Source organism: Macaca fascicularis, chromosome 1, assembly GCF_037993035.2.
Source record: "Macaca fascicularis isolate 582-1 chromosome 1, T2T-MFA8v1.1".
NCBI classification, from domain to species: domain Eukaryota; kingdom Metazoa; phylum Chordata; class Mammalia; order Primates; family Cercopithecidae; genus Macaca; species Macaca fascicularis.
Genome location: NC_088375.1, coordinates 74,054,889 through 74,080,482, shown reverse-complemented (window position 1 = coordinate 74,080,482; position 25,594 = coordinate 74,054,889). Strand labels below are relative to the sequence as shown.

General features: G+C 34.4%; 1 protein-coding gene across 1 annotated transcript in view; it reads left to right on the top strand.

Annotated features, from left to right (window-relative positions):
* The window catches only part of USH2A (usherin), an 800,507-nt gene that overhangs the window by 156,004 nt on the left and 618,909 nt on the right, over positions 1–25,594 (top strand). The window contains exons 12-13 of the mRNA XM_005540847.5: positions 19,148–19,343; positions 23,057–23,698. Coding sequence (XP_005540904.3) covers positions 19,148–19,343; positions 23,057–23,698 — 838 coding nt within the window. The remainder of the gene's footprint in view (positions 1–19,147; positions 19,344–23,056; positions 23,699–25,594) is intronic.

Genomic DNA, 25,594 nt, shown 5'->3' with positions numbered 1-25,594 from the left:
AAACCAATGTGCTGATCACTTCTAGAGGCAAGGACACTCCAAAAATCAAGAAAGAGTCGATGATGAGCCCTCCTAATATTCTCCTGGACTGGATACTGTCTCAGCTTCTGTTGGGCCAAAGAACCCGGCCTCTACCTCGACTTACCCACATGTTGTTTTGGTGCCACGTATGAAGTGCTGCATTTTGGGGTGTGCAAGACAGATTAGCATATTGCTAAAAATGTGTGAGGACAGAAACTATTCTGTAAGATTCTCATAGGTTCCACTTATCTTGCACTCATCATGTACAAAAATATGCCAAGCATTCTAGTTCATTAATTCTGTCCTTACCAAAGCTGGTAAAGCAGTTATTAATTTATCCACTGTAAAGTTGAGGACACTTAGCCTTTTGGAAATTAAGTAACTCCTCCAATATCACACAAGTAATAAGGAGGTTGTGCAGAAATTGAAAACTTGTGTATTTCCAAAGCTCATGCCCAGCTGGACGTTAGAGACATAGGATTCCCACCTAAAAATGTGTTCCTAGCACTCAGCATAGGGTTTAACACTTAAGAGGAACCCTACAGCTGATTGCTAAACTGGGTATTTACTTACACTATCCAAAAGTAGGAAGGAAATATACCCATTTGTTTGTGAATTGTTGTATCACATCCTATTAATTTCATCCTAAATAGTAAACAAAATTCCTAAATAGGAAATAGTAATGTTCATATAAAGGAGCCACAAATTAATTTATTGGAACCAACACATTCCTCAAATAGAGATTTGGTTGATATTAGAGATTTAATGTACCTCCCTTAGTGCTTAATGTATAATAGAGATTCCACTTATCTTACATATATAACCTAGAAATTTGAATATTTTGTAAAGTTACTTTTTAGAAAACCTGATTTATTTGTTTTCCTTATCATCTCAGATGGATACCTTCTGCTCAAAATATATTTGGAATTTATATTTTCAAGTATTCAATTAACTAACATATTAAGCAGGCATTATCCTATGTAAGTTCCTAGCAACTTTTACCACTTGTACTAAAACAAAAAAGATAGTTAAGCCAAATGAGTTAACTTTTCTGAAAGTGTATCTTTATACAACATTAACTATAGACATGGAAAATACATTTATTCATGTTAGAAATAAATGCTACTGTGAGATCTTTCATTTTGATAAAGTCAAAACACCATCTTGTTAATAACTACTATATTAATTTTGCAGCAAATTACAGTAAGACCACACTGTATAGTTGTGCCATTCAGATGACATTTATGAAATGCTCTAATTCAACATGGTGACATATATTACCTGCATCTTTTACACGTTAGAGCTTATATCCTCTGAGCGAAATAGACCTAAACCAGCCAGAGAGAGAGAGAGAGAGAGAGAGAGAGAGAGAGAGAGAGAGAATAATGCAGTGTGAAATTATACCCCTTTGAGAACTAGAAGGACTATAATTACATTGCTTCCTCTTAAAACCATTCAAGTATGTAACCATTGCTGGGAACAGCAGTATGTGGGGAACCTCTTTACACTCCTTCTGTCTTGAACACTCAAAAGATTGAGAAAAAATATATTCCTTTCCTACTATAGTTTTATTTCAGCGTGCTTCAGAATTTTACCTTTTTGTACACTCCTTAGAGATTATCGTGGGGAAGTTTAAAAAGCAGTTTCTTGGAAATGCCTTTTGGAGGGGGAAGGGAGCTATAAAAATATACCAGCCTGACAAATGACAGGCATTGTAGAATGGAAAAGAAAAGACATCTTGGTTTTACACCAGTTTAGAAGCTTTTCTTCTCAAATGAATATTTTCGACAGCTGAGCAAGATGATAAACAGCAGTATCACAAAACACTTAAATGGAAACAAGTATTATGATGCACATTATTCACCTGGCATTCTCCAATTCATGACATTTATATGTGGCAGAATCCACTGCAGATTCATTTATTTATTTTTGAAGTGGAATGAGTACCTTACAAAGGTAGCCTGTTACATTAATGTGGACTTTTCTTCTCTAGAGAGGCAGAAGCTTAAGGAGAAAAGTTATCGTATCTGTACTAGAAATAGGTAGTAAGTCTCAGAATCTACATCTTAGGGCTGAGAAGTCTCCTAGTAAGTAAAATATACTGTATAAATATAGACAAATAAATATAGATAAAAATTTTTTGTGTAAGCACCAGCAGTGTTGCAAATGATTAGATATTTCATAAATGCTTTTTCTAAAATCGTATTGCTGAAATCAGTCTATTTCTAGAACTTATATTCAGATGCTTAGAGGTATAACTGCTTCAATACTGGCTAAGTTTAGAAAGGCTATGTTTCTCTGAGGCTCAGTAATGGACCTACCAACAATTTGATGAGATGCATAACTAAGAAGAAAATGAGAGTAAGACTGAATCCCTGTGAATTGATTGACTTGGTGCAGTGGCAGAGTAGGTAGCAAGTATTAAAGCAATAGTTCTTCAATGTTAGTGTTCATAAAAGTCATCAACAGAACTTTTTAAAATGAGGATTCCTAGGCTTTAACTTTAGGGACTTTTAATTCTTTAGGTCTGGTGCATTTGGTTGTGGGCAATCAAAAGACTCAACTTTGGAATACATGGAACAGATGTTGACTATAGATTTGTATATTCAAAATTTTTTGGTATTTAAAAATAGCATGTATGCTTTATTGAGTCAAATATTTTAAAAACTATGAATGTGTACTATTTCTTTTTTTTCTGGATTGGAGGACAATTTGGGGTAAACATTCTCTTTTTAAGAAGTCATAATTAACTCTCTGCCAAAACTAAGTAGAAATTGTGATTTCTATAACTCCTATATTTGACAATATCTCCTAAAAATATTTCAGTGATATAGCATTTAATTGTAAATAATTCATCTAGTCACCAAACACATATAGGAATGTTCTTATATGCCAGGCACTGTGCGTATCCAGATATGTATTAGAGTGAATAACAGAAACACTCAGGAAGTGTTCAATTGAATTTAACCTTGAAATGTATTATTTATTATTACTATGTTTAAATGAACTATGTGAGGTTTTTTTTTTTTTTCATTGTCAGTGAGAAACCCATCCTAACTTCAGTATTTTTATCTTTAAGTATATCCTATTTTAACCACCCTTACCCATCCACTCTCAATGATTTCTCCTCAGCGTGGGGCCTTGCCGTGGAAGTGTGCCCTGGTCAGTGAGTTTTGAGAGTCCATGGAAGCTAGATTGCCCTCAGCTCTTCAGTTCCCACTGCAGAACTCTTGCAGTCACTGGCTTTTGGATCAGCAGAACCTCTCCTATTTTCAGTTGCCCATTTTCAAACTGGCTCACTGAATTTTGGGTTCTCCCGTATTCAGGTCTTTCAAAAGTCCAACACCCCTTTACTATCATCTGCTTTCTCCTCCTACACAGGGGTTAATGCCATGCAGGTTTTGTGACTGTTGGTGGTGTGTGCCTACCTTCTTTTTTTGGGAGGCTTCTGGGCACAGCTGGTCACCTAGTTTTGTTATAAACATTTTTAATGGCCTTGCTGTTGTTATGTTGCTATTTAGTTCTGTCAGCTTTTATCCTGGGATTTAGAGAGATCCAAGAGTTGTGTGGCCACATAACCATTGATCTTGATTCCCCTGGAGTCTCTTTTGACTTTTACTGCCTAATTTAAGCTGAACATATGAAATACATGAAAAAAAACTGAAAGCCCAAGCTCTTTTGTTGTTTGTCTTTGTAGGTTATGGTTTCTATTTCTCCCTCTTTCTCAATCTATTTTGCCCATCAATGTCTATCCTTCCTTCACTTTTTGCCTACTCATTACAATATTCAATTACACAAGCATAACTTTTACTCTACCTACCCTAGCCCCAGCATTTTTCTGGGAGTTTAAGTCTCTTATGAATCTGGGAAGAAAGGAACTAAAAATGAGCAGGGATGAATAGGAAAATGTGCGGGTCAACAAGTAGCAGGCAGGACATTAGAGTGAAGCTGTTTTCTTACCCAGAAGACTGACGATGGGAAAGAAAAAAAGAACAATGAAAAATTAGTAGAAGAAAAGAAACAATTAATAAAACATGAATGCGTATTAATCAAATAGAAATTGGACAAAAAATGGTGAAAATGAACAAACTCAGTAGTTTGTCCTTTGAGAAGGTTAATAAAGTTGAGCAGAAAACACAAATTACCAACATCAAAAACACAAACTAGCAACATCAGAAATTTTAAAAAGAGGCATCAGTGTCATTGTACATTTTATAAACATTAAAAAATATAATTTTATGAACAACTCTGCTAATAAATCTGATGTCCTGAATGAAATGAACAAATTAACACAGAACTAACAACAAAAATAGAAATATCCCCACATATATTAAAGACATTTAATTCATATCTAGAAACCTTTCAACAAGGAAAATCTCAGTCCCAGATGGCTTCACTGGTGAATTCGCCACTAACATAAAGGAATAAATAACATTAGTTCTACAAAAACTCTTTCAGAAAACCAAGGAGGGGCATGTATTTCTCAGCTCATTTTTGAGGGCTACCTAACTTTAATCCCATAACCTAACAAAACACTAAAAGAAAAGCCCATTAGAATATTCCATATAAACATAGATATAAAATACCTTAACAGCACATTAGCAAATGGAATCCTGCAATATATAATAGGGTAATGCATCATGGCTGATTGGATTTCTCCCAGGAATGCAAAGTTAGTTTAACATCTGAAAATCAATTAATGTAGTACGCCACATAAGCAGCATACAAAACAATTCCCATGTAATCATCTCAATAGATAAAAAAACTTGAAAAAAAAAAGTCAAAACACTTTCATGACAAATACCCTCTGCCCACCAGAAATAGAAGAGACTTCCTCAAACTGAAAAGGGCATCTGCAAAAACCCTACAACTTATATTATGTTAACAATAAATGTTAAATATTTTACCACTACATCAGGAACAAAGCAAGGAAGTTTGCTCTTATAACTTCTATTCAAAATTGTAACAGAAGTTAATGTAGGACAAAGTGAAAAAACAAAAAGCCATGAATATCAAGAAAGAAGTAAGACTATTGTTATTGGCAGAAAATATGCCACTGTATAGACAGTAGAGTATAAAATTTGCTTGGCAAGCATCAAGTCCCCCACATCCACTCCCCTCCTTCATAAAGCCATGCAAAATTGCTCTATATTCTAAGTAAGGGCGGGATGTTTGATGTGCAAACGCAACTGTAAGATAAATCCCTGAGCAATATTTTTGGCCACCATGTCCTTCCTATAGAAACTCTGGGGTTATCACTGAGGTAGGGTTAGTAATGGTATGTGAGACTGGAGAGACGTGTGGAAACCACCTCATGGTATTTGGACTTCACTAGTTAGGCAAGAGGAAGCTATTGAATATTTCTGAGCACAGGAGTGACACAGAGGTGTACCAAGTAGGTGGGAGGCAGTGGAAGCAATCTACCTCAGTGGGGAAGAGTATTGTATCACAAACTTTGTTTAGAATTGCTAGTACTTGGTAATAATTAAAGCAAAACAACTTTAATTGAATTTTGTTATTTTAATTTTACTTACAGAAAATTCATCCTCTTTTGTGTACCCAGGTGTTTCATTCTCACCATCTTACCGTAGGAGTATTATCATCGGAATTAGAGTAGATGAGGTAAGGCACAGTGGCTCATGCCTGTAATCCTAGCACTTTGGGAGGCTGAGGCAAGAGGACTGCTTGAGGCCAAGAGTTTGAGGTTATGGTAAGCTATGTTTCTGCCACTGCACTCCAGCCTAGGCAATAGAGTGAGATCCTGTCTCTTAAAAAAAAAAAAAGAAAGAAAAGAAAATGAATTGGAATGAATGAAAATTAATTTGATAGCAGTTTATTAAACAGATTGGGGAGAGGGACAGACTGGCAGATATCATTCAGTATACAATAGCTGGTTAGTGATGGCAATTCTGAAAGAAAAAGTGGTAGAAACTGGGAGGTATTGTGAGTGTAGTATGACCTTTTAAAACTCACAGGGTGCATACCTTGTGGATGTATAAAACAATGTGAAAGAATAAATTTTCCAGAAAGTAAGAAGAGGAGTTAGAGACTTTTATAAAAGAGAAGTCTATGATGTTCTCTAGGAAAGAAAAGAATTTTCGGAAGAATGTATGCATTGATGAAATGATTTCTTTTTGCCCTCATTTATATTTATTTTCTGCTCAAATGAAACACTTGAACTGCCACTCAATTTCCAGGACAGACTTCCTGTTCCTACATTCTTCAGTTTGCTTTCTCAATTTTTACTTTGTTTAGCAATATCAACATTACCTCATTGGGTTTTAGTGAGTTTTGAGAGAATATATAATCTATAGAACATTAGTTCTTCTCTCCCACCAGACAGATGAGTGCATATAAAGACATGTATTTATATAGCTACTGTTTTAAAAGTGTTGCTTCAAATTACCTAAAATATGGCAACCATTATATAGAGAACCACTAATAAAAACTGTTTATATAATTTATCAATATTGAAATCATGCTTCATATTTCCTTTAAGCACAAAATAATTATTTTCACACATGTGCAAGAAATCATATATGAATTATTTGATGCCTTGAATTCACCCTCATAAAATTTCATCTCCTAATGTAAAGAAAACTGACTAGAGTAATTATTGCAGGATTGTACTCTTTCCTGTTGTCAGTAACCTTCCTACCAAATTCATTGTGAGATTTGTCACCCAATTGACTGTCCATATCCACCATTGCTCCAGAGCCTGGGCCAGCAGACTTTTGCTGCATAGTCCAAAATGATGACGTCCTGGGTGTGATTACAAGACAATATGAAGCAAACATTAGTGAACATCAGTGCTAGCAAAGAAATTCACAAAATAACAATTGGACTGCTTGGCTGATTCTTCCACTGTGCTTTCAACTCTTTACAGGTATAGGCCATGCCTTAAACTTCACTGAGTCTAGCACTGTTCCTGTTGCCATTATTATATTTGTAGCTTATGATAAGCAGAGTTAATTTAACATAGGGGTTATGAACATGGATTTCAGAGTTGGACCACTTAGTAACTGTATTAGTCCATTTTCACACTGCTGATAAAGACATGCCCGAGACTGGGTAAAAAATAAAAAGGGTTTAGTGGACTTACAGTTCCATATGGCTGGGGAGGCCTCACAATCATGGAAGAAGGCAAGGAGGAACAAGTCACATCTTATATGGATAGCGGCAGGCAAAGAGAGAGCTTGTGAAGGGAAACTCTTGTTTTTAAAACCATCAGATCTTATGAGACTTATTCACTGTCACGAGAACAGCACAGGAAAGACCTGCCCCCGTGATTCAGTTACTTCCCACTGGGCCCCCCCCACAACACTTAGGAATTCAAGATGAGGTTCGGGTGGGGACACAGCCAAACCTTATCAGTAACTGCACCACCTTTAATAAGTAATTATCTTTCTAAGGTTTAAATTCTTCTGTAAAATGAAGATTCATGTATTTTCACAAATAATAAAATGATGAAAATTCCTACCACTTTGGAGCTTACATTGTAAAGTGATTTGGGGGGTCGGAAGAGAAAGAACAATCAATAAGTATAAAAATAAGTAAACTTATTTACTAAGTTAAGTGCTATAGGAGAAAACTAGACAAAGTAAAAGGCTTTGAGAGTGCCAAATTAAGGAAGGGAGTTGCAATTTTGGAAATGCAGCCAAGGGACTTTTAAATGAAAAGGTGGCATTTCACTTGAGACTTGAAGGAGATAAGGGAGTTAGTCATGTGGAAATCTGGAGGAAGAGACCCAGGCAGAGGGAGCAGCCTATGCAAACACCATAAGGTGGGAGCACCCCTGATGTATTCAGAAAAGGGGCTGCATAGCTGAAGTGAGCAGAAGAGAGAGTAGGAATGTCCCGAGCCTACGGGATCTTTGGGCAAGCTGCAAATAATTGGCCCTTTCACTCTGCAAGTACTGCCCCACATCCATCAAGTACTTTAGAAGGATTGAAAGAAGTTTGACTATCAATCATTTGATGAATTTTCCTGCCCACTATTTTTCTATACCAGTGTGAAATATACAGAGTAATACTTCTGCCTCATCTTTACCAAGCACTTACTATGTTCCAGAGATGATGCTAAATATTTTTACATTAATAATTTCAGTTAATCCTGACAACAGGCCTATGAGGTAGATATTATTATGCTCATTTTATTGATAAATAAGTGAAGACTTAGGTAGATTTAGATTGTTCAGACCATAGTTAATACTGTGGCCAGTAATTACGGCACATAATCCTAATGTTTCAGGAATTTATACCATTTAGTTGAGGAGACACTCCTCAACTAACCCTCAATTTTACTTCAGGTTAAGTCACTTACTTTCCCTTTTATATTAGAGACGTCTGTTAGTTTGTCTACAGGAAGTATAATACCTCACAGGGTAATTTATTCACAAATAGGAAAATATGTATAAAATATTGTAGCAATCTGCCTGCAATATTGTAAGTGTTCAAAAGGTTGTTGATATTATTGTTGTTGTAAGCTAAGGAATGCTAGAAAAACATCAAAGTTACAATTACTCAAAATAACTTTTGCTGAGCATCTACTAGACATAAAATAATAATCACCTCATTATTAATATTGGACTTTCTGAAGTATATTCTTACCTTTCTCTTCTAATCTTTTAGTTGAGATTTTTTTCCAGCATTTTTTTTTTTTTTTTTTTTCCGGATACAGAATCTTGGTATATTGTCTAGGCTGGACTCAAACTCCTGGGCTCTAACAATACTTCTACCTTAGCCTCCTGAGTAGCTGGGACTACAAGCACATGCCACTATGCCTGGCTCTATAGTTTTAATATTTAAGAATTCTTTCACCGATTGTTTATTCCTTTAGGCTTTGTTGTTGTTTCTATATTTTTTAATGAATGCAACTTTTATCTTCTGAGGATAACAGAGGCATTTTATTAAATTGTTATTAGTTGATGATTTCTTCTACCTCTATTCCCTGCATTGTTTGGTTCCTCATCTGGATTATTGTTTTTCGTCCTCGTCCTTTATTTTTGTTTCTGTCATTCATGTTGTATATTTTGCATATATGTTTGATGAATTTTGCCATCTGCTTTATTCTGTGGAGAAATGGTAAAATTTTTCCAAAATGGCCATTCCTCATGTTTATGAGCAGCAATACAGCTTTTCTTTGCAGTGGTTAAAAGCTCAAATATTAGTTCTAGAGTTCTTATCTTTGTAGTTTTTTTCTGCCAGTTTTCTCTTTATGGAAAATAACTCTGGCTCCCAGCTTTCCGGATTTCCATAAACCCTGTAGAAGGGGAATTGTGGTGGTAAAGGAGAGAGGCAGTTTCTACAGACTTTCACTTAATCCTTTCATGTCTACCTTGTACCTCTCCCAATAACAAATTGTTGATGTTCCAACATTATGGAGTTGGTTAATTTCAGTTATTCTTGACAATAAGACTGATGTCACTATGGAGTAGGATTAGTTTGGCTGGCTGAGTGGGGTTGAAAGGGGACCTGAAAATCTAAATAGTTTCTATGTAGAATAACTCTAATTCATGATTCTCAGCCTTGGCACTATGGCTATTTTGGGCTGGGTAATTTGTTGTGAGGGATGGATATGTGCATGGCAGGATTTATAGCAGAATCCCTGGCTGCATGCCAGTAAACTACATGCCAATAGAACTCCCCTCCCCGCCCCCCCACCCCGACCTTGACTACTAGAAAGTTCCCCTGGGGACAAAACCATCCTCAGTTGAGAACCATTGTTTTAACTTTAGACCTGTGTGTATCCTTTTACTTCTTTCAATGTTTCATTATCTTCAAATCTTAAGGCTCTCAAAGATTCTGTAGGAAAAAATCGGTTTTCTTGTTTTAGGAATCCAATTCAGCCAGCACTCAAGCTGAAACTTCTCTGATTATTCAAGAATGTTGTCAATATTTATTTCTATTTCTTAATTTCATTTTCTGTCTTCAAAATTTTTGTAAAATATATGTCTTCCCTATTGTTTTCTCTGCTGGCCTCATTAAAATTATAGGTTATATTTTTAAAAATTCCTATTTTGTTACTGAAGTATCAACAAAAAGAGGAAAAGGCACATGCTTGATCTGAACTTTATCAAAAATTGGTAATTGTTTTCATCTCTTACTATTAACTGTTTTCTAAATCAATCCTCTTGCTTTCGGAATCCAAATCAGCCTGCACTCATACTGCAGTTTCTCTGATTAGTCAAGAACGTTGCCAATATTTATTTATATTTCTTCATTTCATTTTTCGTCTTTAAAATTTTTCAAAAATATCTTTCTCCCATGTTGTTTTCTCTGCTGGTCTCATTAAAATTAGGGGTTTTAGTTTTTTAAATTGCTGTCATTTTGAAGTAGTGAGAAAAAGAGGAAAAGACATGTGCTTAATCTAAATTTTCCCAAAATTTTATATTTTAGTAAATGTATTTAGAGGCATATTTTTCTAACAATGGGCATTCTTAGTTAACACCTGTATCCTTTTTCTTAAGCAAGAAAATAAATTTATTATAATTTTTACTTATTCTGCCCTAGTATTCCTCATGGGTAAATCATGTCTTAATTTTATTAATCTTTGAATACACCCTTTCTAACAAGTTGGATCCTTTATCAGAAAGCAGAGTATGTACAATATACTTATCCTTTAGTTCCGTCTTCCTGGGCACTAGCTCTCTTATCACAATAGGATATATACCTACAGATCAGCTTGATTATAATTTAATTTACTGTATTTGGCAGCAACATCTTATAGTGGTAACCCAGACTGAGATGAAATCTTCCATTTCAATTGACAGTTATAAAGCAACAGACTATAGATTTAAATTATTTGAGTAGTTACTACATTAAAACACATCTTTTGCTTTCCTTCCTTTGCTCCCAACCACATGCACAGCAACCAGTATATTTCCAAATTTTACTCCTGTTTATAATGCTATTTCTTAAGCTTCTAAACATTACAGTGTGCATTGCACCTCTGCTAATCTCCATCCAAATTCTGCTATGTTTTGGAGTTGTCTGTGAGAAAGTGTAGTGCTGATGAGGGGATTGAAGGTTCAGGATTCCAATTTTGGCTGCTTAACAGGAACAGTTGAAAGATGGCATGAGGTTTTTGATCCGTGGTTTTCCATTTTCGTGGTATAGTAAGCATAGGTATCACTGCCAAACTTCTTTGGAGCTCTATGTTATTTGGGTTTAGAGCTTGGAGCTACGTTAAACAGCTGAATAAATGTTTCCGAATGGAACTCTGTCTATGATGCGGCTCCTGAAAATTCTCTCTGAGTGTTGTTAACTAGTTTCCTCTTAAATTGAGTTTATAGTTGTTTTGTCATGTCCAAATGTCTTTTTGCGACTTTACTTCTAACTGAACAGAGTGATAGAATTTATCCTCCCACTTGAAATGATAAAAATAAGGACAAAATGTATTAAATAATTGTTTGCTAGATGTTGGACATCAGGCAACAAGGACAATGTTTGCTGAGAAATAGGAAATAAATTATGTGAATCTTACAATTGACCCAGATTGCTGCTTTCAGAGTATTTCCAGTCCATGACTTAGGGAGAGAAAACCCAGATGGAGCTCAGAGGGTTCTTCTCCAAATTGAAGAGATATAGCCAAGTGTTTCAGGAATTCAAAGTAGTTAGTTTGCAGACAGGAGAGAGAGGAACACAGAGATAATTCCATATATCTACAGAGCATCTTCCTTAAGAATTCACTTGAGTACTGATCACTGCATGTATGAGGCTGCAGAAAGCACAACTTTCAATTACTAAAAGTAACAATAGTTGACACTCATGTAATGCTGGGAAATGTGCCTGTTTCCACCAGCTGAACTGGAGAGAAAATGTATGATTCACGGGGCTTTTGATAAGTGTACACAAAAGGGTCTAGCTTCAATAGTGGAGAATAGCCCTAGGCTGATAACTACTTCAATACCACCTAATAAATCTTAAGAGCAAGACTCAAAAGGAATTGTTTCCAAGTAATTTAACTGCATCCGAGAACAAAACTCAAATATATTTGTAAAAGCACTAAAATACGTAGTACCCAACAAGAAAAAATTCAGTCTCTGACACCAAATCAAAGATTATCAGGCATGCAAAGAAACAGGAAAGTACAACTCATAATGAGGATGCAAATACATCAGTCAAAACTGATCCAGAATTGTGAGAGGCGTTAGAATTATCAGGCCAGTATATTGAAACAGATATTATAACTTTACATAGTTTAAAAGTTACATAAAAATATGGAAGGTACTAAATAACCCTACAGATCAAAATCCCAGAGAAAAACCTACAGTGTATGGAATAAAAATACACTGGATATAATTGGTTATACATTAAACATAAAACATTTATGTTATATTTAAAAAGTTAGTGAACTTGAAGTCATAGTAATATAAACCTATCCAAAATGAAACAGAGTTGAAAGAGCATTTGTAAAAATGAAAACAGCATTTGTGAGCTGTGAGACAACTTTTAGAGGCTTGGTGTATGTGTAATTTGAGTCCCTACGGGAATGGTGGAGTGGAGCTGGGAACATAAAAAATATTCAAAGAATTTATGGCTGAAAAATTCCAAGTACAGTAAGGACTGAAAACCATAAAGCCACACACCCATGAATCTCAAGAAAACTAAAAAATAAGTAACATGAAGGAAATCACAAAAGGCGTATTATAATTGAATTGCTCAAAGCTAGTGATAAATTTTTAATGATAAAATAAAATATTAAAGCAGCCAGAGGAAAAAGACATGTTAAATACATAGATAAAACAGTAAGAATTACAACAGATTTCCTATCCAAAATAATGCAAAGAAGAAGACAGTGGGGCAACATTCTTATAACCATGAAAGAAAACAAATAGTGCACTTATGATTCTATATCTAGGAAAGAGATCTAAGATGAAAGTCAAATAAAAACTATTTGCAATACATATAATGAAAGAGTTCATCACACACAAACCTATACTATAAGAAACATTAAAAAGAATTCCTTCAGTTGGAAATAAAATGGTATCATATGGAAATACGGATCTGCACAAAGAAACAAAGAACACCCAAAATGGCAACTGCATTAGCAAATATGGAGGGTATTTTTCTAATGATTTAATTTTCTTTAAATACAGTTGACAGTTTTTAAAAATAATAATAATATAGTAAAGCTTTTATAACATGTATAAGTAAAATGTCTGGCAGTAATAACACCATAATTAGGAGGGGGAAAAGGAAGTACCCTTGACCCTTGAATGACATGGGAGTTAGGGGTACTGATTTCCTGCCAAGTCAAAAATTCATGTTTAACTTTGACTCTCCAAAACCTTAACTACTAATGGCCTACCGTTGACCAAAAACCTTACTGATAACATGAACAGTCAATTAACATTTATTGTGTATATATTATTTACTGTATTCTTACAATAAAGTAATCTAGAGAAAAAAGAATCTTTAGGAAAATCATAAGAAAGGGAAAATGTATTTACTATTTGTTAGGTGAAACTGGATCATAAAGATCTTTGTCCTCTTCATCTTCACTTTGAGTAAGATGAGGAGGAGGAATAAGAGGAAGAGGAGAGATTGGTCTTGTTGCCTCAGGGCTGGCAGAGGTGGAAGAAAATTCTTTTACAAGTATACTCATGCAGTGATAACTCGTGTTGTTCAAGGGACAATTGTATACTATTGTAAGATCTTTATACTCTATTTGAAGTAGTATGTCACTTAAAGCTAGGTTGTGATAAAGATGTAGAATAGAAACCACTAAAATCATAAAACAAAGAGTTATAGCTAATAAACCAACATGGAGATAATTTGAATCATAAAGAAATATAAAATAACACAAAACAGGCAAAAAAAAAAAAGAAGAAGAAGAAGAAGAAAGAAATCCCAAACAGATGGGACAAATAGAAAGAAAATATCAAGATAATAGATTTAAACCTAATCATATCAATAATAATGCTAAATTTACATGTTCTAAATAATCCATTTAAAAGCCAGAGACTGGAAGATTGGTTAAAAAAGGAAAAAGTACAACTTAACTATATGTTGCTTGCAGAAAATATATTTAAGTATAAGACACAAATAGGTTAAAAGCAAATGTTGGAAAAGATAAATCCTGTGAGTACTAATCATAAGAAATCTAAGGTGACTTTATTAATATGAGAAAACATGAATTTTTAGAAATTTTGTCCAAGATAAAATATTGGCCAGGATGAAGAAGGTAATTTCATTTTGTGAAAGGAGTCATTTTATCAATAGGATATAACAGTTCTTAATATTTCTGTACCAACAACAGAGCTTCAGAATGCACAGAAAAAAACTCATGTAACTGAAAGAGAAAATAAAATCCACATTTGTGGGCAAAAATTTCAATACCCTTCTCACAATAATTAGTAGAACAAACTGACAGGAAATCAGTAAATCCATAGATTAGAACAATACTGTCAACCAACTTGACCTAATGGCCAGTTATGGAACATTCAACCCAACAGAGCAGCAAACTGCACCTACTTTTCAGGCCTACACAAAATATCTACCAAAATAGATCAAATTCTGAACCATAACACAAACCTCAAAAGATTTAAAAGAATTCAAGTCATATAAAATACATTATCTGGGTGCAGTTAAATTAAATTAGAAAACAATAACAAAATAACCTGGAATTGCTCTAAATATTTGGAAACTAACTCACACAATTCTAAATAACCCAAGATTCAAAGAGGAAACCCAAAGAGGAATTAAAAAGTATTCTGAACTGAATGAAAATGAAAACACAGTATAAGAAAATTGTGAGATGCCCAATACGGCAGTACTTAGTAGTATATTAATAGCACTAAATGCCTATGGTAGGAAAGGATGAAGACTTCAAAGAAATATCTTCTACTTTACGAAATTAGCAAAAGAAGAGAAGACCCAAGCCAGGCTAATGAAAGCTATTTCTGAGTATCTAACTGCATCTCATGGGGATGATCATTTCTTTCCTGTGCTCTTGTGGCTGAAAGCATGTTAAAGCCCAAAACTGTGATTCAGGCAAGACCGAAATTTCTAAGACCAAATTGCATTTTAAGCTGTAAAGAGCAGGAGAATCTCCATGACTTGAACTGTGAATAGGTATTTGTTTGTTATCAGAGATAGTAATTGTACTGCTTTATCTGTCTTTCCTTCCATGCTAGTAAAAGAAAGCTCAATAGTCGTTGATCACATGATCATAGAGAACAATCTACATTTCTCAGCCTCCTTGGCAGCTAGGTGTAGAAATGTGGTTTAAGTTCTGGTCAATGATATTGTATCTATTAACTTTTGCTGCTTAAGTTAGTGGCTAAACACAATACAAATTGCTTATTTCTTTAGGATTCTATGGTTTGGCTCAGTGCTGGCGTGCACTAACTTGTCCAACCTCTTCTGGGCTCTCTCATTTGTCTGTGATTAGCTAGCTGGTCAAGTAGCGGTTAGATAGGAAGACCTCACTCACATATGTGGTGGTTGACAAGCTGGCTGTTCACTGGGGCAGTAGGAGCAATTATTAGCTGGGGCACCTCAGTTTTCTGCCATACAACCTCTAATATTCTAGCAGGATAGCATGAGCTTGTTCACAAGGTGATCTCAGAGTTCCAAGCCCAGCAAGAGAGAATGAACTCTAAATTTGCAGGCATTTATTTATTTGTTTATCTATTTATTTATTTATACTTTATGTTCTAGGGTACATGTGCAGAACGTGCAGGTTTGTTATATATGTATACATGTGCCATGCTGGTGTGCTTTTGCAGGCATTTTTAAATGTCTGTTTGAATCATAGTTGCAAGCATTATATGTGCTAGTATTTGGCCAAAGAAAACCAATAGGTCAATCTAGAGTTGTCGTGGAAGGATCGTACCAAAGAGTGTCTTATGATTTGGAAGTATATTTTTAAAAGAAAGAGGAATGCCTTTCTCTCTTTCTACTTCTTGGTGGACAGGAATTGGTTTTAGAGTATGAGTAGATTTGTATTTTCTCACATTAAAAAGGGAGAATCTACAGGTATAGAATCTACAGAAGTAAACTTGGTATTTTCAGTTGAATTTTGGGAAACTGACTAAAGTTAACATTTTTAAAAGTAATAATGCCTTACTTTAGTTTTAAACTATATTTTAAGATATAGTTAATTTACAGAAATTATGGTCTACATGTGTTACAGAAACTTAGATTAATGAAATGGGAGTAAACTTGTTATTTTATTAATTTGTGACAGAGTTGTTCATATAGAAAGAATTGTTTTTATTGACAAAAATATCTGGATAAGACTTAGGTTTTCACAAGAATCAAGGCAATAATATACACTTTTGGGATGTATGTGAGAAAGTGACCATGCAAAGTCAGGTGTACAGAAAAAAGTGGATATGCTTTATGGCAGAGCAAGGAGGAAGAAGAGAGAAGCCACAGAGATGGTAGATAATTGGAGTGCCGATGAAAATCTCTAGCTATAGGGGAAACTAAAGGGATATTATGAATTGCAAAGTAATGATTTAATTCCTCTTTTACCCCAAACCTTTAATAAAGGTTAACAACTACATTTTGTTTCTTCGTTTGTTTTGAACAAGAGTTCTTGAAATTGAGGCATTAGCTGAGTTTCACCTCTGGGTGACACAGGGCAGTGCTGGTAGGAGCCAGAAAGACTTCAAAAGGGAAGAAGCAGAAGTGTAGGGTCAGGGCGACTATGAAATGATCAATATGTGTAGAATTCTTATAAACTTAAGGAGCACTTCTGTCGTTCAGGAATGGAATTAGGGTCATAGGCAGCCTTATCTAGATTTCAAAAGGTAAGGACGCTTCAGCTGATACATGCATTACATGTAAATAAGAATACAACAAGACCAGGGGCCGTGGCTCATGCCTGTAATCCCAAATATTTGGGAGGCCAAGGCGGGCAGATCATCTAAGGACAGGAGTTCAAGACCAGCCTGACCAACATGGTGAAACAGTGTCTCTAATAAAAAGACAAAAAATTAGCCATGCATGGTGGCCCAGCTACTGGGGAGGCTGAAACAGGAGAATCTCTTGAACTTGGGAGGCGGAGGTTGCAGTGAGCCGAGATTGCGCCATTGTACTCCAGCCTGGGCAACAAGAATTAAGCCGTCTCAAAAAAAAAAAAAAAAAAAAAAAAAAGAATATAACAAAACATATAAAATAAAAAGTTTTTGCACTTTTATTTCTCTTTACCTTTTGCACGCTTCCTTGCTATTTGAAAACATATTGTTTACATGTGGGTAATGTTTAAGATTATTATTTGAGGGAAACATAATGTATGTCCAATGCCTTAAGGTGTTTACCATCCGTTTGGAGAACAGGACTGATACCTATAAAGTACCAGCAAATACTCAGGCCTGAGTTATGGGTTGATGTACTTGAAGTGTTACAAGTATGTACTGACAGGCCTATTGGATTTTCATGATGTGCCTGTATGTTACACATATCCACCAATAAATGCCATTTAGTTTTGTAGGCTGAATCAAATCTCTGTCTTGAGTAATGATTTTGTATCCTTTGGACTAGATGTGAATAAGACCAAGAAACAGTCAGGCACAAGAAGGCAATTCATCGTTCTTATTCATCTTTCTAAACCTATATGCATCTTTGATATTGAGGTTCATTATTATCTACAACTACATTTGGTTTGCATATAACCATTTATCTTTTAGTCTTAGATATTTTCATATCAATTGTCTTAATTTATCCTTAAATAAAGCTTCCAGTGAGTCTCTATTTCTTGGACGAGGAAAATTGAGGCAGTGATAGGTCTTTAAAAATTATTTAATTTCTAAGTCCTTCTTGTAACTGAATCCCAACCTGGATATTTTTAAATATCCTTGAAATTAAATAGAAATCAAATAATATCTTTTCACAAGTAAGTTACTTCCCTCTGTGGTAACTCTGCCTCCAAATGTGAAGAGCTGGATTCAATCCAAGTGAAAGAAAGTCAGGGGGGAAAATGTCAGGGACTATAAAAGAGATTTGAAGTCTGTACCCACATTGCTGTGTTAGAGTCCTAAGTTATTAAATTTCTCATATTTATTTGACATTTTATATACATATGTCTGCTTACGAAGAGTTTAGTTCTCATCTTTCTTTAATCAACCTAGTATTATCTATGCGTAAAGTGGATGAACACTATATTTTATGTATTTTCATTCTTCTCAAATCAGATGCTTGAAGAGTAAAATGGCACAGTATTTTAGCTGTTATTTTGCTTGAAAATGCTTTAAAACAAGAAACATTTTTGGAATTTCTTACCACAATATAAATCAGCTAAATATATTTAATGTGGTGAAATGAATCATACATATGCTGAATAGTCCAAAAAGGGGAGTTGGGTAAGAAAACATGTATTAGGGTCAATATCAATAGGCATAAATAATTCTATTAACAAATAACATTAAATATTGTTACATTGCTTATGGAATGATATCATTATAGAAAGATTCTCCCTTAATTTAAATACCTAGCATTTACAAAACAAGTTTAAATCAATCAGACAGTAAACAAGAGGAATCAAACAGAGAGGTGGGCTGGGTGCGGTGATTCACGCCTGTAATCCCAGCACTTTGGGAGGTTGAGGTGGGCAGATCACGAGGGCAAGAGATCGAGACCATCCTGGCGAAATCCCGCCTCTACTAAAATTACAAAAATTAGCTGAGCGTGGTGACAGGCGCCTGTAGTCCCAGCTATTCGGAAGGCTGAGGCAGGAGAATCGCTTGAACCCAGGAGGCAGAGGTTGTAGTGAGACAAGATTGCGCCACTGCACTCCAGCCTGGTAACAAAAAAAAAAAAAAAAAAAAAGAGAGAGAAATAGTGTCCTAAAGACTAAATTAACTGCTGACTGTTTTCTATTTTCAGTCTCTACATATTTATATTTTGATTTCTATATATAGTATTTAATGGTTAATTCCCCATTTCCCTTTTATTCTTATACAACTAACTTCTATGGATTTTATTTTCATTCAGTTCTATATATTCCCCCTGCTGAAGCCTCCCATGTTGTGTGTCAAGAGGAAAACTATCTTATTACCTTCTTGTCTGTTGAACATTTAGTTTTCTTCTCCCTCCCTCCCTGTCTTGTACCTAATGAGCAAATTATCTAAAAATAGATACGTTCATCATTCTACAAAATGTTGTATCTTCTCTAGATTGGAGGCCAGTGTAATTGTAAGAGACATGTGTCTGGCAGACAGTGCAATCACTGCCAGAATGGATTCTACAATCTACAAGAGTTGGATCCTGATGGCTGCAGTCCTTGTAACTGCAATACCTCTGGGACAGTGGATGGAGATATTACCTGTCACCAAAATTCAGGCCAATGCAAGTGCAAAGCAAACGTTATTGGTATGTGTAACGCAAAAGTTTACAGTCACATCTCTATTACCATCTGGAATAAAATTCTCTATTTGATTTCTTAACTGAAGAGTAAAGCAAATTTCTTTGCTCAAGGAAGGCTGGAAAAAAAATTTTGGATGAAATTAACTGTTTAAAATGATTAAATTAATAATTCTATCAAACTGCAGCTTGAAGCTTAGTTTAATCAACCCTTTAGAAGTTTCTTTATTCTGTAGATGCATTAGTTCACATGGTCCCATACTAATAAGTCATAGAAAGATATAATTTGCTTACTGCATAGATGTTTCTTTTAGAAAATTAGCACTTTTTCAAAATGTTTTAAACTTAATGAGTTCTAAGCAAATCATTTTCATGCTAGTTTTCTTAATAGACCAAAATAAATGGATTTTTTCAAAATATTCTGTGCTACAGGGTCCTTTGTGATAAATCTTTCCATTTTTTTCTATTATATTTCTTTGAACTGTTCCTATGAAATGCAAAATAAGTCAACATAATTCTACAGATCATGTATATTGCTCGGGTTACTTATAAAGGGCTACATAATTTTAATTTTGTAATTCAGCACCAAGTTGATTATAATAAACAGCTACCTTCGCTGTTATTTATCATTTTTTTATACAAGACGTGCTTTTTTGTTTGTTACTCCCACAGGTATTTTTCAGAAATTAGATTTGATTATAGCAATTTATTACATCCAACATTTTTGAGGGGAACCACTGCCACATAAGGACAAAATTTATCATGTGCCCAAAATGCACTATGTACATAATGCACTTTGAAATTTTGATATATGAGAATATTATGAGAGGAAAGTTTCCTGATGAAGTGAGCCCTGTATTGTAACTGAATATGTCTTGGTTCGTATAGGAAGTTCAAAAAAGACCTTTGCCTTTCTATTGTCATTCAAGACACCAAGTCATCCATGGTTTGTCTAACACTGACCTGAACCTTACAATAATAAAAATATGCCTGGCAGTGATCACTCTCTCTCTCTCTCTCTCTTTCACACACACACACACACACACACACACACACACACACACACACACACACAAATGCTTACATGTACACAAGCATATGTACATATCATTCTGAATACTATTTTCATTTCTGTAATATACCTCTAAATCTAATTCTTTATCTTTTATTTATGTAAGTATACATCATGCTACACAATTCAGCTAGACAAATGTTTCAATTTAATAAAGAGAATGTAGGTGTGTTTAATGGCATTACATGAGATTTCTCTGGTTTAAAGAAACATTACATGAAAATCTGTAATGTAATTTGGTTTTATGCATCTCAAGCATACAAAAACTAATTTTTTAGAAAGAAAGAATAACTAACGTGTAAAGAGAAGTACGTATTTGTATGTGCTATATATGATGCTGAAGGAATTCTAAGACCTTGAATTCAATTTGTATGGCATCCTTTGTTCTTTAATGTGAGATATATTTTAAACTCAAGATGTGAAAACAGAAGTTAAAGCAAGGCCTTTAAAGACAGTGAAATGATTACTTCTTTGTATCAACGGAATCTTTCATGTGATGGTTAGATTCCAGAGCTTGAGGAAGGCAAAAATCAAAATTAATTTAGAATGTGTTATGCTATCCCTACTATGTGCCTGTTTTGTTGATTGATCCAGATGGTTTTCTGCAGGAAAAAGAAATATATATTTTGTGAAGACTAAATTCTAAATTACTTCAGTATTATAAATAATTATTCTTTCTGGTGTTATTTCTGCAAATGTGGCACTTTTTATAAAAACAAAAACTTGATATGCATATATATTTACTTTCCTAATGGGATGAGCAAGTAACTTTATTCAATTTCACCTTGTTAATATGAAAAAAAAGAAACCCAGAAAATACAAGTGTATGTTGTATACGCTTCAGAAAGCAAACTGTTAGAGTTAACAAAACTGTTAAATCTTACTAATGATTCTATCACCAGTAAAATACATTAGCACCAATAATTTTATTAAAGTAGGTCATTCATCTAGAATAAAAAGGGAGAAGAATGTGAATTAAATGCCAAGTGTGCTAACTCGCCTGTACTTGTTAACACCGAATGTGATGCCCTGTAGGCCTTCCTGAGTATCGTTAGGAATAGATTACCTGTCAGGAATATGTATGGCATATTCAAATAAGCACTGCGCATATTTTTAAAACTGATATGATATGAATCCATGTAGACCAATTTTAATAGTTCAAAATGAGTCATAATTCTTGTTAACAATACAGTTATTTTTAAAATTTGCAGCAATAGTGGTCCTTTTTTATTTTCCTTATTGAAATTAAATGATATGCCTTAGGTGAGTCATTCATCACTGTTAAAGAACTTGCCTTCCATTGGAGTTCTTGCATTTTTATCCATATATATTCATATATATTATGCATTTCCTTCCAGTTTAGGAAATGTTTTTCTACATATGAGTTCCTGAGTGTGTTTTTGACTCTTATTTTAAGACTAATTTTTAAATTGCAATTATAGCTGGAAGTAAATGTTTCAGTTGATTCAACCCATGCAGTCAGTTATTTAAATTCATGGATATTTGGAGACTATCTAAAGGAAATATTTTGCATCTAAACATTTACTATTCTAATTTTTTTATTTCTTCGCCTTGTAATACCCTTTTTTTAGAATAACCTTACTTGTCAGAGATTTAAGTATAGGTGATAAAACATTTTTCTTTATTTGTAAAATGTATATGTGTACTACTTTAAATAGAAGTAATATAAAAAACAGAATTTACTTAGTGTTTAAAGAGGTATGTTCTGAGTCATACAAGATGACAAGCAATGTGATTGCTTTATGAGCCAAGGAGAGCATAATTTATATTAATTGAAAATGATAAAATAGAGGAGCATACAAAAGGATTAAACTAAGAATTGCCCTGGATAAGTTTTATTTATATTAATTACTTAAATGTCTGGATTCAGAAATAAGTGTATATGCTGTTTTCGCAAAAATAGTTATCAGCTTACTTTTTTTTTTCTTTTTTTCCCAGCTTCACTAAGGTGTAATTAAATAAAAATTGCATATATTTATGGCAGACAACATGATGTTTTGATATATGTACACATCATAAAATGATTAATTCCAGCTAATTAACATATCCATCACCTCATGTACTCATCATGTTTTTGGGGTGAGAACATTTAAGATCTAATCTCTTAGCAATTTTCAAGTATACAATACATTATTACTAAGTATAGTCACCATGCTGCACAATAGAGGTCCAGAACTTATTCATTCTGTCTAGCTGAAACTTTGTACTCAGGTTAACATTTTATTAAACATCTTTAGAGATTTCTTATCTTTAGGAAAACAACTAATTTGTCCTATGTAATTCTACTATAATTTTAAATGAACACATTTATTAAAGTAGTTTTTAAGATTTGTTAAAGAGAAAAAGAGCTACAGCATATGTAACAGAAACAACATTTGCATTAAGCATTTTCTTTGCATTAAGTAATAATTAAACATTTATGAAGTTCATTGCAAACAGTTGTATATTAAAGCTAAATTAAATATTGCCATTATATTTTGAGAGTATGATTAGCCCTCTATGGCACTACTTGTGAGAAAACACTCCATATTTTGTGTTCGTATTGTCTGCAGTAGCATTGTTTGTGCCTCATCTATCTTGAATGAAATCATTTTTCCATCCTCACCTTTTAAATATATTTTATCTTTAGGGCTTAGGTGTGATCGTTGCAATTTTGGATTTAAATTTCTCCGAAGCATTAATGATGATGGATGTGAGCCCTGCCAGTGTAACCTCCATGGCTCAGTGAACAAATTCTGCAATCCTCTGTCTGGGCAGTGTGAGTGCAAAAAAGAAGCTAAAGGACTTCAGTGTGACACCTGCAGAGAAAACTTTTATGGGTTAGATGTCACCAATTGTAAGGCCTGTGACTGTGACACAGCTGGATCCCTCCCTGGGACTGTCTGTAATGCTAAGACAGGGCAGTGCATCTGTAAGCCCAATGTTGAAGGGAGACAGTGCAATAAATGTTTGGAGGGACACTTCTACTTACGGCAAAATAATTCTTTCCTCTGCCTGCCTTGCAACTGTGATAAGGCTGGGACAATAAATGGCTCTCTGTTGTGTGACAAATCAACAGGACAATGTCCTTGCAAATTAGGGGTAACAGGTCTTCGCTGTAATCAGTGTGAGCCTCACAGGTACAATTTGACCATTGACAATTTTCAAGGCTGCCAGATGTGTGAGTGTGACTCCTTGGGGACATTACCTGGGACCATTTGTGACCCAATCAGTGGCCAGTGCCTATGTGTGCCTAATCGTCAAGGAAGAAGGTGTAATCAGTGTCAACCAGGTAAGAAAGAAATGTGTTACGTTTTCAGTGCACAATGACATTCCTTTTGTTAACTCGTAACAGGTGACTTATCCCTGTTTCTGGATTGTGGCTTCTACAAATTTTATTTCCAAAATCATTGTTGTATTTAGATCATTATCCAACACAGATACAACCATTTAACTTGTTCAAAATTATCAGGCTTATTTATGTTACTATTTTGGGAGGATACTTCAGATAAAACTCAGCCAATCAGATCTATTTCATAATTGAGACTTAATTTCTTCACTTGAAGTAAATCTCCTTTTAACAGTTTTTTTAAAAATTAGGTTAAGAAGAGTCAATTTTATTTTCCAGAGAAAGGAAAATTTGAGTTGAATGTCCATATAATGCCAAATATTCAAATGATGGACTAAATCTCGAATAAAGCTGGCTAAATGTTTTCACTGAAGAGGCTATATGTTCTAGCTTTGTATAGAAATACTTAGAATTGTTTCTACATGTCATCAAATTAATAAAATAGGCTACTGTTTAATCTTATTGTATACAAACTTATCTTTCCATCTCTTTCCCAATTGAAAGAGGGATAGACCCCATCTATGGCTCTCCTTGCATTTAAGATTTTAACTAAAATACTCATTATGATATCATGATAAATATAAGTATTTATCAGTTGTTTAACAGCTGTGCTAATTGTTGTTCTGTCAGCCAATATTAGCTCCGAAAAATGAGCATGATACAAACTCAAAAGTGTGATTTGCTAGCCAGAGAAGGAGTAGAACAAAAGTTATGTTTACATAGCAAAGAACCAGGCCTAGGAGAACTGGGCCACGTTTTTCCTTTGGCATTGGTCAGTGTGACAAGTAAGATGAAAGAGACAGGAAGGAATTGATGAAGTGTTCATTCTTTTTGACATGTAAGTATTAGAAAACAACTTGAACTGGTTTAAACGTAAATGGAGACTATATTATAACTAGATATTCCATAAAAACCTAAGAAGGACCACTACAGTCAGGACTCAGGAATTAGAATGCTTCCATTGATACATATTCATTCGTCTCTCTCTCTCTCTCTCTGTCTGCCTTTTGCAGAAGGGGACTTTACCTCTCTCTTTGTCTATATGGGTACATGGCCACCCTATGTCCCCTGAAATTGTTTATAATTCTACCATCAGCTACAATAGAGAGATTTATTAGCTACTTCTTAGTTAAAATTTCTAGAGGAAAATTGGAATTGACTCACTTTTGTTTGGTTGGTTACCTCTGAGCCAATTCACTGTGGCCAGGGGTGTCACATACTTATAAAATGAGCATGGCTTTTAGGGACCTTTTCATCAGGTAGGAGCAAGGTGGTAAGTATCCCAGAAAACAGGAAGATTATGGAGACCTGGGCAGACAGCCTAAATGACAGATACAACACATTCACTCTTTTTACCTTCAGGTTAATCCTTCCAAATTTGCAATTAACTTTTTGGTATCCTAAGATGATGTTTTTTTCTCTTTCACTGTGTATCAATATCTTTAATTTTGGAAACAAGGTAGGTACTCTGTCTCCTGCACAGTCAAATAACCATGATTTATACATCCTTCTTTCTACGTAAACCAAAAAAAGCTAATAGATCAAATGTTATATCCTTTTGAGTAATTATCAATTGTTAAAATTTACTGCTCCATTCTAACTTTAATTGTATATACAATACAAGTCACACGTTTTAAACAGTTTTTTCTGATTTTAGATAAACTCTGAAATCATAATAACAAACATTTGCTCCTTTTGGTCCTTTCAATGAAAGACCCAACCCATCATCTCAGTACTTTGTACACCTACCAGATATCTAAATAATGAACTAAAATAGTTAGAAAACGTTTTCTGGTTGTTTTGTATATCATGCAGAAATAGCCATGGATAATATATCTA